This window comes from Mustela nivalis (assembly GCF_964662115.1).
Source record: "Mustela nivalis genome assembly, chromosome: 5".
In the NCBI taxonomy this organism is placed as follows: Eukaryota; Metazoa; Chordata; class Mammalia; order Carnivora; family Mustelidae; genus Mustela; species Mustela nivalis.
This window is the reverse complement of record NC_139024.1, coordinates 119,197,365-119,212,743: the sequence shown is the minus strand read 5'-3', so window position 1 is coordinate 119,212,743 and position 15,379 is coordinate 119,197,365. Positions and strand designations below refer to the sequence as shown.

The 15,379-nt window shown below is 36.5% G+C and overlaps 2 protein-coding genes across 14 annotated transcripts in view; one reads left to right on the top strand and one right to left on the bottom strand.

The window, feature by feature from the left end:
• Positions 1 to 12,231, bottom strand: part of LOC309865776 (uncharacterized protein) — a 229,017-nt gene extending 216,786 nt beyond the window's left edge. For 12 of the 13 annotated variants that reach the window (XM_082732567.1, XM_082732576.1, XM_082732578.1 and 9 more), the window contains exons 1-9: positions 12,215 to 12,231; positions 8,725 to 8,763; positions 8,097 to 8,117; positions 6,325 to 6,345; positions 5,508 to 5,528; positions 4,884 to 4,904; positions 4,252 to 4,272; positions 1,390 to 1,410; positions 649 to 669 (exon numbers count right to left, since the gene is read on the bottom strand). In XM_082732567.1, the coding sequence (XP_082588693.1) occupies positions 649 to 669; positions 1,390 to 1,410; positions 4,252 to 4,272; positions 4,884 to 4,904; positions 5,508 to 5,528; positions 6,325 to 6,345; positions 8,097 to 8,117; positions 8,725 to 8,763; positions 12,215 to 12,218 (190 nt within the window). In that variant the 5' untranslated portion in view covers positions 12,219 to 12,231. The remainder of the gene's footprint in view (positions 1 to 648; positions 670 to 1,389; positions 1,411 to 4,251; positions 4,273 to 4,883; positions 4,905 to 5,507; positions 5,529 to 6,324; positions 6,346 to 8,096; positions 8,118 to 8,724; positions 8,764 to 12,214) is intronic. The other variant, XM_082732572.1, reaches the window with a different exon arrangement.
• LOC309865787 (endogenous retrovirus group K member 7 Env polyprotein-like) overlaps positions 1 to 15,379 on the top strand; it is a 1,143,634-nt gene that overhangs the window by 665,066 nt on the left and 463,189 nt on the right. The window lies entirely within an intron of this gene.

The window sequence follows — 15,379 nt, the reverse complement described above, 5'->3', positions numbered from 1 at the left end:
CTGGCAGTTTCTATAATTGCAGCCCACCTACCATAATATCCTGTTCACTGAAGGGGTGTGTGTGTGTGTGTGTGTGTGTGTGTGTGCTGGTGTTGGTGTTTGGGACATGGGACAGGATAGGACATGAAGAAAGAGAAGGTATTGGGAGAAAAGATTGGGGAATTCTGTGCAGACTAGAACCTTAGTATTATTCTTTGGTGCACTTTTCCCAGGACACTTGGAAGAAAACTGATAAGACCTCAGTCTATTTAAATTTGATTGTTTTTCTCTTCTTTTATATTTCTTTTAAAATTTGCTTCCTTTTTTAAAAATTTTCTTTATATTGTCTCTGTTGTCTTTGAAGAGGCCCTTTATGAACAACAAATTATTTCAGAAGTAAAAAGATACCATTATTCTTTCTCTGTTACTTTAGAAAATTCTGTATTATTATAGAAGCCATTATGACCATTCCTGGGGACATTTTCTTACTTTTTTTTCTTAAGAAATAACTTTAGGGAATTCTCAGCAAATGAAACTGAGATGCATGAAAACGTGTCTAAAACCACTGTCCTTATGGTAATAGATACATTTGGGACAGGGGACAAGTCCTCTATACAGTGTAGAAGATCAAAGAAAACACCAGAGGAAAAAGATAGATAAGAGACTTACCACTGGGCCCAGTATATTGCACTAAAAATAGAAACAAACAAATTATTGTGATTGTTGAACATGATAAACACACATACCACTGTTTTCCAAAGGAGAACAGTTAAATACCTTGCCAGAATTACTAAATCCCAGTCACCAGGATTAAATATTTTTACTGGACTGTGTCCTCACCATAAGAATCAGATCTTTCCCTAGGAGACTTGTAACCCTGTTGTAGTTAGAGGGAGAAACATTTCATGCTTGCCTTTAACTATTACAGGTGTTTGAAGTATAATCTTTGTATTCCTTTCCCTTCATTTTCCCCATCTTTTTTCTCTCATGTCACTGTTTTTCACTCTCTTGGCCTTCCTTCTTTTGTCTTCTTTCTCATTTCTATGTCTTCCCCCAGATTCTCTCTATTGCATCTTTGCTTTGGAACATTCTTCTAATGTATACTGACAAACTACCATAATTTTTTTTTAAGATTTTATTTATTTATTTAACAGAGATCACAAGTAGGCAGAGAGGTAGGCAGAGAGAGAGAGAGAGAGAGACAGGATGAAACAGGCTTCCTGCCAAGCAGAGAGCCTGATGTGAGGCTTGATGCCAGGACCCTGGGTTCATGACCTGGGCTGAAGGCAGAGGCTTTAACCCACTGAGCCACCCAGGCGCCCCTACCATAATTATTATTAGAAAAATGTTATGCTGCCTTTTATGAATTTGAGTAATATATATGAGTTGATGTATATATAGGAAACTTACCAATAGGTCCTGGAGTTTGCACTAAAAAGAAATCAAGATTGGGATATTAGTATGACTGTTTGTATGAAGAATAAACTTTTCATTAATTTTATTCTCGGGTGAGGCTTTGGGAGGTCGAGAAGAAGTGATAATAGTAATAACATTAGGGAGAACTAATCCAAGTATGATAAATACATAGCAAAAGAGATATTTAGCATATATTACAACTCAACCTGAGACAAGGATCTCTCTAGAATCACTGTCAACCTAGGAAAGGCTAGAGACATTAAAGATATAAACTTTGTCTTTTTCTTTATATTTTCTTTCCTGTCAGTAACAAAAGATGGTGCTCTTTTAAAGGATCACCCTGTACTAAAATATTTCTATTTCCTATTTCTATATGCTAACTGATATGCTCTAGGGTAGCCATGAAGGTAGGATGTAGGATATAGTCTTCTCAGTTTCCAGTTTACTGACTACTGCTTTGATTGGCTTGTATCTCTGGGGAAAAGTCAACAAAACCTTCAGTTTTCAATGAGAATTTGGCCTTCAGTTGATTTTCTAGTTCTGACTAAACCTGCTATCTTACTTGACAACATTCCTTTAATTTACGAATGATCCTTGGGGCACCTGGGTAGTTCAGTCAGTTAAGCATCTGACTCTTGATTTCAGTTTTGATCATGACATCTGGATCACGAAATCAAGCCCCACATTGTGCTCCATGCTCAGAACACAGACTTGTTAAGACTCTCTCTTTCCCTCCCATCTCCCTCAATCACTCTCTCTCTAAAATAAATAAATAAACAAATAATAAATAATAAAAATTTTTAAAAATGTAAGGAAGAATGATTCTTGTTGATAAATTGCATGTTAACTGGGAGAACTATAAATACCCTTCAGAAAGCCTTATCTTTGGGCTTCCCTAAGTGTAGTGACCATGTATTTGATCATGTTCCTTATAGAATCCCTGCAGGTTATGTTGTGGAGTTCTTATAGGTTATTTTGGTTCTTGGGCTTCTAATTCCAAGCAACTCCTATGGGAGGCAATGGGTGCTTGGGTGGCGATGCAGACACTTGCATAGACCACATCAAGGACTACTGTCACAGACAAGAGGTGGTTGATGCTTCCCTAGTGGCAAGCTGTGTTTCCTTCTTTAAGTCCCACTGAGTAGCCTGGCGAAAGCTGGGATCATTATGTGAGTCTGTATGGTTAACTGAGTCTAAAAAGACCACCCCGCCTTTCAGTGGGCATTACATTATCTTTCTTCTCCATAGCTTCTTGCTTCATGGCACTCATCATGGGAAATATCCCAGTTCTAACCCATAAGTCCCCAACCTTTAGCTCTGAACTTTTTTTTTTCCGTGTAAAAAAGCTAGAAGGTAGATTACCGGTTGTGGATATTGTAGGCCATGAGTTGTAGACAAGCCAGAAATTTAGGTATTTTGCAAAAGTAATTTAATATTTGCTTGACTGTATCTATTTTTAAAAAATGCCCTTGATCCTGGATTAGATTTCTTAGGACATTTACCCTCTGGTATAAGCCACTAAAAATTTAGACAGATAATCATTTCAAATATTATTTTGTTTTCTTTGTTTTCCTGTATGTTCTTACCCATTTCTTTTTTAACTTGTGACTCTTTTGTAGACTTCTTTCATAGCTTTATTTATATTCATTTATTCTTTTTTCTTCTCCTGCCTCCAACTCAATCTCCTGCCTTCAACTTCCTTCCTACTTTGTTCCTTTTAAATTTCTCTCGATTTTTCTCTTTTTAACATATACCTTTATTCTGTTATTCCTTGTATTGAATCTTCTCTCACTTTCTCTCCCCATAGGCATTTTTGTCCACTATTTTTAATATTCTAAGTGCAAGTGCATTGTATTTCTAACTAAAAACCTTTTGAACACTCAAAATGGTAGTGGAAAGAACTCAAGAGTTAGCATAACTTTAGTTCTAACTTCATTAATCATCTTACTTCCCTATTTTTTGAGGAATGACTTCTGAATTTCAACTTTTTCATCTCTCAAGATGGGTATAATACCCACTTACCTACCACCATTGAAATACTATGTAAAGCCAACAAAATAATGCATGGGAGAATTAGAAAAATGGTAAACCATTACAGGAATCATATAGGGAGTGTTCACTTCAGCAGCACATATACTAAAATTGGAACAATACAGAGAAGATTAGCGTGGCCCATGTGCAAGGATGATATGCAGATACATGAAGGAATCACACCAAGAGTGACTAGGTACAGATACAGGACTTACATTCATTCTGTCAGGCAAATATTTTTTTAGGTTTCTAATTTCACAAATTCCTATTTTTTTTTTTTTTTTTTTTTTTAGGAATCCTATAACCTAGTGTGTGAAGCAATAACTATTTGCTCTTAGTTTGTAAATATGTAATTATGGACAACTATATCTTGGAACCTAACCATTATTTCTAATGTTTCCATGGAAAAATGCAATAGGACAAGTTCCTAAAAGTTGACAAAAATAAAACCTAACTATAGTGGACAGAATTTTTCATAGAAATTAGATAGTAAGAAAAACATAATCTAATAAATTAATCTAAGAACATAATCTAATAAAAATTATTTTCAAGGAAAGCAAGAAGTTTAGGTGTAATGTTCCAAATCTTTATTACATGTTGGTTCTAGAAAGCTAGATTATAGAATTTAGAAAAGACCTCTCCTAGTGGGGGGTTATTTTTTCACTTCGTATTTCAGCTTCATTGTATCTTTTTATTGCAGAACCTGGGGGAATCTACCCTCTAAGAATTCTGAGTGGGATAATGAGACAGTGGAAAAATCTGATCTTGGAGTGCATAGGCATGAATCATTTGAAATAAAAATCAACTGAGCATTAGATGACTTACCAATGGTTTTTTGAGAGAGCTCTAGAAAAACAAACAAAAGGAAAGAGAAAAGAAATCAGTAGCTGCTCTCTGGTTCTGGAGCCCATAGGTCTCATTTGCATGCTTTCCTGGTGAGAATCTGTGCCATTAAACTTGGGCTCAGCTACAATGGGGTAGTAGGGATGTTGACTTTCTTCATGGATGCTAATACATATAAAGGCTTCCTTATCTAATGGATTCACTGAGAGGCTAAGTAGCAAAGGTACTAAATAGAAGTCACGCTTTTGGCCCATATAAACCCCGCAGAGGGTTGGAAAAATCCTTCTACATTTAAACTTAATTTTCTTCCTTTCCCCTATAATTTCACTTGTGTCTATCTCATCCTGTTTTTAAAAGTCCTTCATGTGATGTTGATAAGCCACTGGAAACTTTCAAGAGTTCATCTTCCACTTTATAGTTTGTGTTTGGTACTGGAATGTACATCCACATTATCATTAATAATTTACTGAAATGGTAGATAGAAGACAACAAAAAGACCAAGAAAATGTGGACCCCAAACCCCTGAAATCCCAACATAGAATCCAGGGAAAGGTCCCTAAGACACTAAACTAAATTAAAATTCTCTACAGTGAAGAATCAGGCAGTAAACTTACTGATAGGTCCCGTAGCTCCTGCTGAGAAACAGAAAGGGAAAGAGAGAAAGAGAAGAGGAGGGAGAGGGAGATAATCAGTATGCTTTATCACTCTGAGGGAAATAGCCATTCTTTAACCCTTATTCTAGAGGGAGTGTCGTAAGTAGAAATCCTAGGAACATCAAGGGTTGTTTGCATGGCAATCCTCAGGCAGGCTCCGTGTTGTACAATATAGGGGACTTCCAGGAATGGGACCTCCCCTTGTTTACAGTAATATTTGCAACCTTTAGAGGATTGCAATAAACTTATTCCATACTAATTCATAATGTCTCCTTTAAAAATTTCCCTCTCTCTTTTTTCTCTCATTCCATTAAGATCTCACTGTTATTTGAAAAGCAAACCTTCCTTTGCTGACAGGGCATTGTGACTGCTGTTAAGAGGATCCTTTTCTTTTCTATTTTCTTATGCTAGCCCATGGGCTTTGTAGTCTTTCTACTTCATGCATGGCTTCTTTGGAAACTGTGTAATAGGAATACTAGAGAAGTTGAGAAACATGGCATCAAGAAAGCAGGGCAGATCAGTACTTAAGATTTTATGGGTGAGAAATTAAAGGAACCAGAGTGCAGAAGCAAATTTGATACTTACGAATTGGTGCTGTGAATTGCACTAAAATACAAAGAAGAGGAAAATCAGCAGGTTTGACATTATGAATGCTCATGCCACCAATATTTTTTAAAGAAACTGTGAAGCAGCTGAACCAGAGGGAGCATTACTACTGCAATTCAGTAGATAATTTTAACAAAGAAGCCCCATAGCCTTCCCTCCAGATTAAGTCATTTGGCACTCATCTTAAATGAGAAAACTATGGCAGAGGGGAACATATAAAACTGGGGTTGAAGGTTGTGAATCTTTCCTTCACTTTCATTCCTCCTTCCTTTCTCTGTCTGCCCACCCAACACTCAGCTCTCTCAAAGGACTAACATTCCTGGGGTAAGTGGGATGTCAGTTCTGTATTTTTTTTTCCCATTACCACCTCCTCTTTTGTCTTTATCATGCTTATTCTTTTCCTCCTCCTAGAACCACCTGTTCTGGGAGTGCTTCCTCAGTTTAAGGAAGTCCACAAATAGTTATTTTAATTATTTTCATAATAATAATGGGATGTTTCCTCTGGTTTTAAATATTTATTTGTATTTCATATTATTTTAAATATGAATGATTTTACTTTCCCTTGTCTTAAACTCAGTGACAGTTCAGGGTAGTTTGTTTGTTTTTTTTTTTTTTTTGATTTTTGTTTTTTCTGATGTCTTCAGCATCAGGAGGGGTCAGTAATTTAAATGTAATCATGCAGTCAATTAGTATGAGTAAGAAAGCCTGGATATAGAAAGAGCTCCTGTAAGGAGAAGTCCCATAGTTCACAGAAGACCAACGAGTGTTAGAGTTAAGAAACAGAAAAAGAACTCACTTATGGGTCCAATGGTTCCAGCTAATATATGAGAAAAATAAGACAGACTAATTAGAATTGTTCTTCGGCACAGAAAATTTAGTTTGCACTGAAATTATTCTTGGGAGAACATCATAAATGCAGACACAGGGAACAAAATTTCTATTTCAGAAGAATAATAAATACATTTTTTCTTCATTTTCCACCATGGACGATCCCTGTAACACTGGTATCTGACAGCTGGAGTTGCAGGGATGCAGTGCTCAGGGTGCCTTTCCTGATGGATCACTGAAACTCAGTAGATTCCACAAGCCATTGATTTTTTTCAAGCTGGGCTAATTTGAACTAATTTAGCCAGAACCTATGGCCTCATCTTCTGAAGGAGACAGTGGGAATTTCTGTCTCCTGTGGGTGACCTCAGCTCCCTTATTAGAGTAATTTGGCCTGCAATATCTGAGCACAAAAGGGAATAGGAACTCTCAGATGGCTCAAGACTTTCATAGGTGCAGTAGGCTGGTAAAGAGCTTGAGGCTTGACCCACATGATTACCAATAACAGCCTTCTTTACAAACACCATACATACAGACACCTCTTTGTACCTCTAGGGCTACATGTGCTTTAGTGACACTTCCCCAGTGTTTATTCTTGATTGACTTTATTTTAATCAGGTTTCATGTGTATAAATGCTCCAGGAAGAGCAGACTCAGCGTGTGATTTGTCATGAGCTCTAATCCTCAAATTATTCTTCTTCCTTTAGTGTTGCCTGTGCCCTAGGAACATCCTCAGAAGTGATGGATAGAAATACGTTAATAAATGAATGAACCCTTGATGAGTTTCATTTTTCTTGTCATCGACTTTAAAGTTATTCTTGCTATGGAGAATCTGAAGGGATGGAAGACCTGGTTAAACTTGGATCTAGTGCACTCAAATTTTTATTCCTTTTCTAGCTATAAGGGATTGAAACTCTGTTAGTAATGGTTCTAAGGCACCTGGGGATTTTCTTAAAAATGCAGATTCTGATTTAGTGGGTCTTAGGTGGAGATGCTTCACTGCCAAGAAACTCCAAGGTGAGGCTAATGCAGATCCTTGGGCCCAATTTAAGCAACAGGCCATTAAGTGACTGGTAAAATCTCAGAACATGTATAGGACACTGTTTACATTTATGACTTTTTTTTCCTTTTCTGTGTCAACTGTCTCTCACCCATCCCTCATTCCCAGTGCTTCTGCCAGAGATGTTTGTTGTAATGTCATTAAGATGCTACTGGGACACTTCTTCCAGACTTATTCTTTGTTGACAGTGGGGGACCCTCAGTCAGTCAGAGCTGGGACTTGCTGCTCTCTTCCTCTGAGTGTGACTGGGATTTCTAGCAAGGGACCGTACTACCTTCCTAACACTTTTATTCTTAACATGTTTCCCTTGCCAATTGAGTCTCAAGATTTTGAGAAATTTAAAAGTAATAGTACTATTACTGAGTACTACTACTAGTAGTACTCAGTAATAGTAGTAGTAGTACTAGTAGTAGTACTCAGTAATAGTACTAGTACTATAGTACTAGTAATATATATTACTATAATATAGTAATAGTACTAGTAATAGTACTAATAGTACTAGTACTGAGGAAGTACTATTACTTCTTCAGAAGGCTCCCAGCTTATTAAAATAAGAATAGGGGATAAAGAAGGAGAAAAGAATTGACAATTTGTGCAGGAAGAAATAAAAACATCCATGAGTAGCAGAGTCTTACATATTCTAACAAAGCACATGGGAATTAAAGCATAGAAAAGGAACTCACTTATAGGTCCTGCTGAACCTGCTAAAATACAAACATAAAGAGGTAAGTCTGGAGAGAACATGACTGAAAGATGTACATTTCAGGGAACTTCAGGTCAAGCATTTACTACATTATTATATTTAGGTGGAAAGCAGGAGGAAGTAAGTCTGGCTTACATCCTCCGCCCCCCCCCCCTTTTTTTTTTCTTAAAGAGACTCTTAAAATCATATTTCCTACAATTATTGTTCTTGTTCTCAATTTTTACTATCTTCCTATTATCAAATCCTTCTAAAATTTTCTGTTTGTTTTTGGTAAAGAACTTCATCCAACCACAGAATTTTTCCTTTCACCTATGAATTAATTTTATTAGCAGAGTTTCCACTTTACTAAATAAGAAAATTGTCACTTAGAGGGATCTTGAAATCATCCTCAAGTTCCTCACACTGGTAAAGGAAAAGGAGAACAGTAAAATAGTGAGATGTCTCCTTTCCTCCTCCTTTATGTGCCTACTTAACCTCGCTCCAGCCCCCCCACCCAATAGTAGGCACTTTGTAGAAGACCAAACAAAAATAAAAACAAAACAAAAGAAGAAACAAAACAAACAAACAAACAAACAAAAAACTGGAGTTAAAAAATAAGAGAAACTTACATAAAGGTTCTGGAGTTACTTTGAGGGTTTTTGCATCACCTGTGATGAAAAATGACGATAACTATGAGAGATAAAATTTGTTTAAACAAACAAACAAACAAAGACAAGTATAATGTCATCCTGATTTAGACTTTCAGAGAGCATGAAGTGTAGGCAATCCTACTCCTTCCTGCCCACATGTGTGGTACAAATAGAGATTAAGGATCCAAGACTAGGGGCATTTGGGTGGTTCAGACGGTTAAGCATCTCTTAATTTGGCTCAGGTCATGTTCTCAGGATAATGAGATCAAGCCCTGTGATGGGGTCAGTGTGGAGCCTGCTTAAGATTCTCTCACCTTCTCCTTCTGCCCCTCCCCATTCTCTCCAGCACAATCATCTCTTTCTTAAATAAATAAACATCCAAGACCAGAGAGTCCCAGCTTCACTTCTCTCTAGTTTTATGACTACATAAGTCATTCACAAACTCTCAAAACATTACTTTCTTTATCTTTAAAATGGGAATTATATCTCCTTTCTTTAGAGGCATGGCTACGGTGAAAAATCAAAAATAATAATGGATAGAAAAGCTGATAAATTCTTTCAGAATTGTTATGGAAAGAACTATTCAGTGACTACAAAGGAATGAAACTCTTATGCAAAATAGGAAGCTTTCATTGTGTTTAAAGTCTTCAGCTTTAGCTTACTTCTTCTCTGTTTTCTCTATTTTCCCCTTACACCTTTTATTGTCATTTGGAAAGTTCTGAATGCCCGTGACAGGGCATTTTCATGAGCACTTCATTGTGTTGTTTTGGTTTGCTGATCTGTGTGATTTCACTCTAAAAAAAAATCCCTTTTATTCCTTGGTTACCTCAGTACCTTAGTTATACCCATTGATGTTCCAGTGAGATTGGCAGCAGTGGAGAACCATGGTTTCTTCCTTGAGAGGAACCAATCTTACATTAAGATGTCAAGACCTCTTTACTGAAACAAGTTTATGTATGTGATGAATTAATTTTCCCATGGAATTTCAAAAAGGTTTTGTTTATGTGTGAAATTATGATTTGAAGTTTTAGAACCTACTTTGGTCTTCCATTTTCCTGTTCTGGAAATTTTTGCTGAAATTCTTCCTCCTTATTGTTTTCTTCTCCATTCTTTCTTATTTTCCCTATTCAAATCTTTTTTCCTTATGTAGCTTTATTTCTCTATTGAATGTTGTTTAAGAGCCGATGTATTATTTTAAAAAATTATATTTAGTAAGAAAGCTTTTAGGCAGTTAAAAATTTGCAGCTTATTTCTCTTAAAATTATTTTGTTTTTACTTGTATATTTATGACTCCATTTTTGTTTGCCAGTTTGTTGAGTTTAGGGGGAAATAGTAGCTTTTCACAGAAATGTTAAGATCTCAGCACTTGGAAAGAGATTCTGCCTTTTCTAGGTGCTATAGACTAAGGTAACATACTGCTACTTCCACTACCAAATAAAGATTATTTATAAAAGATAACACCCATATACTTAGGATTTAAGAACATTTACCCATATTAGGCATGATGAATGTATTTCAGTTAATAGACTAAATCTGATCCATTAGTAGCATTGATTAGTAGCATCCCAGGACATGAAAAAAATTTTAGATTGTATGTGGGCTGAGCAGGAAAGAGAACTATGATCACCCACTGGTACCTGCCACAGGCAAAGGTATACAGAGAGGAACATATATCATATATTTTTGGAAATTTTTGAACTTAGAATTTTGTAGTCTTGTCCAATTGAAGACAAATGCATGACAGTGAAATGTTTCCACTTACTTTCAAAGTGAAGAAGCAGATAAAAATCTTAATTATAAGACTTGAATATCCTGCCAAAACACTTAAGTATTATGTATGTTTAGATTAAGGGCATAGCTTCTGTGGACAGTCTGCCTAATGAGAATATCAGAATTAGTTATCTTAGAGTGTGCCAAATTTTCCACTCTAAATGGAAATCCTGGTTGTCTGTGTGGGGTCACATGACCAATTGCATCAGCAAGTCTCATGAGTTGTGAATCTGTCAGTTTAAGGGGATAGTGGGGAAGTTGGTTCTTGAAAAGTGCACACTCTATCTAGAAGCATTCACATTCAGAATTTAAAATAATGTGATGCTAGTCAACCAGAACACATGTATAGGTGGCACTGGGATAGTGGTTGCCAATTTGGGAGCTCTACTTTGGAAAAGGAAGGGTTTAAGTGAGTACCCTACATATTTCAACAATAGTAGAGTGTGAGATTCACATCACCACAGATTGTGGCCTGGATCAAGATAGACCAAATAATTTCCTTTGTTTCACTAATTTAATCATAGGTGTTGGTTGGGTCACATTAAATTAAAACCTGTAATTCACAAACTTATTCAGGTTGTGAAGCACCTGGAAGTTGTGATATTTTTAGGAAAATCATGAAATCAAGATTTTTGAGCAAGAAGTAATTTTACTCATTGTGACCAAAAATATAATATTCAATAGGAAAAATTTTGTCAGAAGCATATAGCTTAGAAGAAAAAAAATCTGTCAATCAGGATTATCTCTTTTTAAATTTTTAAAATTTTTTGTCACTTTCCCTAATTCCTTACTTTTCTGCCCTTCATTCCTCTCTCTGTCTTCCCTTTGTTTAGAAAATGTATTCATTTGCTTTGGCAATAAATGGAAATCAGTTCCAGTACACTGATTTAAGCCTTATCACCTCAATTTTCTTCTTTCTCCATTCATGTATTCTATATTCTCTCACTTTTCTCTTCTTTTCTGTTAGTTTTTCAATTGGTAGTTGAAATTGTAACAATTTAATGAGAAATTAAATAACTTGCCTTTGTTCAAAGAACCAGCAAATAGGGAGCTGGCATACAACTCTAGGCAGCCTGGCTCCATAACCCTCATCTGTAACAGTCTCCCTGTATATTTATAATACATTAGTTAACAACCAAACTTATTTTTAAAGTGGTTTTTAATAGTTCTTATTATGCCACTCTCAGTTCATGGAGAAATAATGCATATTTTCAATAATGGGATGAGCAGTAACTTATTCCCAAGGCCACGGCCAAAGTAAATAGCATAATTTCCTTCTTTGTGGGGGTGGGGGAGTAATGTAGTTAGAAAGGGACACAGAATCCAGGGAGGGCCTGTTGGGATGGAAGAAAATCAAATTTGCTCTAAGAGGGAGAGGGAGTTAATGGAAAAGTACAAGGATACAGAAAAGAGAAGTTATGGCTGCTGAAGAAATGTGGGGCTGGGAGTAGAGGTCCCATGACATAACATGAGTGCAGGAATTTGCTTGAAAGAAAGAAGGGGTGTGTCATTGCTTGGGGAGAAAGGTGAGACAGGTGAGCATGGTGCAGGTAAGATAACTAATGAAGGAGAAGGTGGAGAATGATGAACCTCAAGTGCTCTCTCTGACATAGCATATCTTCCCAGATAAGACAAGATATCCTCTGCCTAGTGTGGGAGCCCTATAATAACAGATTTTGAAAGAAGAAGAAAAACTTACTCATGGATCCTTGCAGTAATACTAAAGAGCAATAACAAATATTTAAATCAGTTTAGAGTTAATGCTTTAAATAATCCATCCATTTCCCAGAAGTCTTTACAGAAACTGTACTCTCCATTCCCCAGTAGGCACATGGATTACCACCCATGGATCTTGAATCTTCCTCCCCCTTGGACACTACCCAGGAGTGAAAATCTCAGGGAAGTCTCCAGGTTTACTGTATTTTCAATATTCTGATTTCATCCAGCACCTTTCCTTTCCCCTGTTTTCCACTCCTCCCTCTTTCTTTCTTTCCTCTTCTCAGTTTGGAGAATCTCCTCTCCATGAAGTAATAGCTTCAAGAACTGAAAAAAGACAATGTTACAAACGTTCCAATTTTATAACAAAAGAAGACCAAGGTGTAGAGAGTCTGTGCCTGAGTATGTGAAAAAAGTATATGTAGTTTTCACCTCCCAATTTTTCTGATTCAAAGTTCAATGCACTTTCCTCTGTACTGCATGGAGTTTTCTCTTTCTGGAATATTCCTTTAAAAAGTAAATTAACTTCTTATTACATATTGACTCTCTCTCTCTCTCTTTTGTTCTTTTTATTACTCTCTGGAGTGTTCCTCTTATTAAAAAACAAAAACAAAAACAAAACCCTAAATAATAGGGAATGTTTCTGGAACTTTCAGTATTAAATCATGACAGTACTAGTGATATGTAAACTACTATAGCATGAACCCCACTATATTCAGTGGCAGAAGGCTGAGCATTTGTCTTATTTGCCTTATGGTAGAGATTAAATTCCTGTGTGAAGATTGATCTTAGATCATTTCCATCATCTTTTTGGAAACGTATTTAACCAATCTCTAAAAAGACAAGATTTAACAACGCTCTGTTAGGTTCAACTTTTAATGACTCATTTAGTCTAAATCCACAGACTGAGGTCCTGTGTTCCTGGGCTTTTTAGCCTTACCTAATCAAATCTAGGATAATGGGGAAGCAAAAAGACTGACATTCTAAGTTTAGGACCTGCCTGGGAAGGGGAAGACAAGGAGAACAAGATCCCCAGATATCAAGGATTCATGCCAGAGAAACAGTCAGAAGCATGCTCAGTTCCCTTGTAAACTGTGGTAAATGGACACACAGGTAAATTCATGAGGTCAGCTGTTTAAAGTCATCAGAGTTAAACCCCTTTGATGAGAAGCTTCAGGAAGAAGCTCTCCACTCCCTTCCCCTGTGATTTGGTCACAGAGAGTGGAAAGATCCTGTGCTTTGGTGCCATGACAGAGGCCCAGAGGCCAGACAAAGGACTGGGGATGAACAGGGAGGTCATTTATGTCTTCTTTGTAAAGGCTGAAACTCTGTAGGGAATGTGGAAGACGTTAAGTCTTGCTAAACTTTCTTTAGTTGTCCTATGTACTCCTTTCTTTTCACCTCTTGCTTACTCATGTGTGTCTTTCCTGAATTGAGAAATAGAAAGGGACTTAAATATTCTGGAGTTGACACTGAGGAATAATAGCAAAAATCCACAAGAGTTTGGATGAACAGTGTGAAAAGCTTATGATTCTCATGGAACTCTTTTTAGAGAGGGGGTCCAGATTAGTTCATGAGATACATACAGTGGGTGTTCAGATGCTAGAACACTTGGATTTTAATTCTAATTCCTCCTCGTACTACCTGTGTGACCTTGCACAAGTCATTTAATTTTTTGTGTCTTATTCATTTTAAGTACAAAATTTATAGTAAAATATAATTCATAGAATTGCTATGAATGTGTAACACATATACTTCATCTATATTACAACAGTAGTTTCAAATTGTAGTCCTTATCTACGTATACCTATATACACCTGCATGGGACACATGGACCATAGCCTCCTCTGCCTCCGGCACTGTGTGGGTTTAAGATTTTCAGAGAAATAATAGAATCAAACCCTTTGTGCTCCTGGTTTAAGAGCCCTTCCCCAAGTTACCGTAGTCCCCTGAGATGTCTCTGAGAATGACCTCTCAAGAGGGCCTCATTCATCCTCTAGGACCACACAGTGTATTGAACTTCAGGGGGGAATGGCCGCATGCATCTTTCAGTTAAATACTATATATAATAACTAATTACTTACCTTCCTCTGAGATTAATCCCAACATGTGTCACATATCCATTTACCTTATTTGCCATCAGAAGATAATTCTCATTTTAAGGAGTATATTATCATAATGATTAGTATAACTCCTAATCTGATTTTCTTTCTTACACTCTAAAATCCCATACACCGTGCTGTCTGAAATTACTATCAGCAGATTCTCCTATATCTTTAATTTCTCCAAATATTCTGTTCATCATTTTGTTTTAACAAGCCCAATTGTCCTTTGAAGTACTATGCCTCTTGCAGCCCTCTGAGCAGTGTTTATTTTTGATTCATATACCACAGGGAAGGTATATTGCAGGAGAAATTAAAGACTTGAGTTGATTGTTTAACACATGTCAACCTGAAGATATTTGACTTTGTTCCTGTGGTAAGTTATTTCTGTGACTTAACTGGATGAAAACAAAGCAAAACTAAATAAAACCTGATTTGATTATAACAGTAATGAAATATTGAGCTTGATGGTTTTCCAAGGTCATTATGTAAGATATAGATATATCTATATCTTACGTATACATATTATATGTCTATGTAATAAAGCAACCTTATTCATCACATGAGTTATGTTAGTAACGGACTAGAAAAATAATTGTGAGATTTAGATTAATTCACATTTTTTGCATTTTTAGATTACATATTAAAAATTAAAGTAATATTTTTTACATATGCATGATGTTCTAAATTTCATTTCAAGAAGATACTTTAAATTGAAAAAATAAATTTTAATGGTGTCCTGGGGATACTTGGACAAGCACATGACTTAATTAAAAGCTCAGTGCGTAGGGCACCTGGGTGGCTCAGTGGATTAAGCCTCTGCCTTTGGCTCAGGTCGTGATCTCAGGGTCCTGGGATCGAGTCCTGCATCAGGCTCTCTGCTTAGCAGGGAGCCTGCTTCCACCTCTTTTTCTCTACCTGCCCCTCTGCCTACTTGTGCTCGTTCTCTCTGTCAAATAAATAAATAAAATCTTTTAAAAAATCTCTGTGTGTAGAACCTCAGTTTTACCTTCTATGAGCTATGTGCCTTTGGGTAAATTAGATAA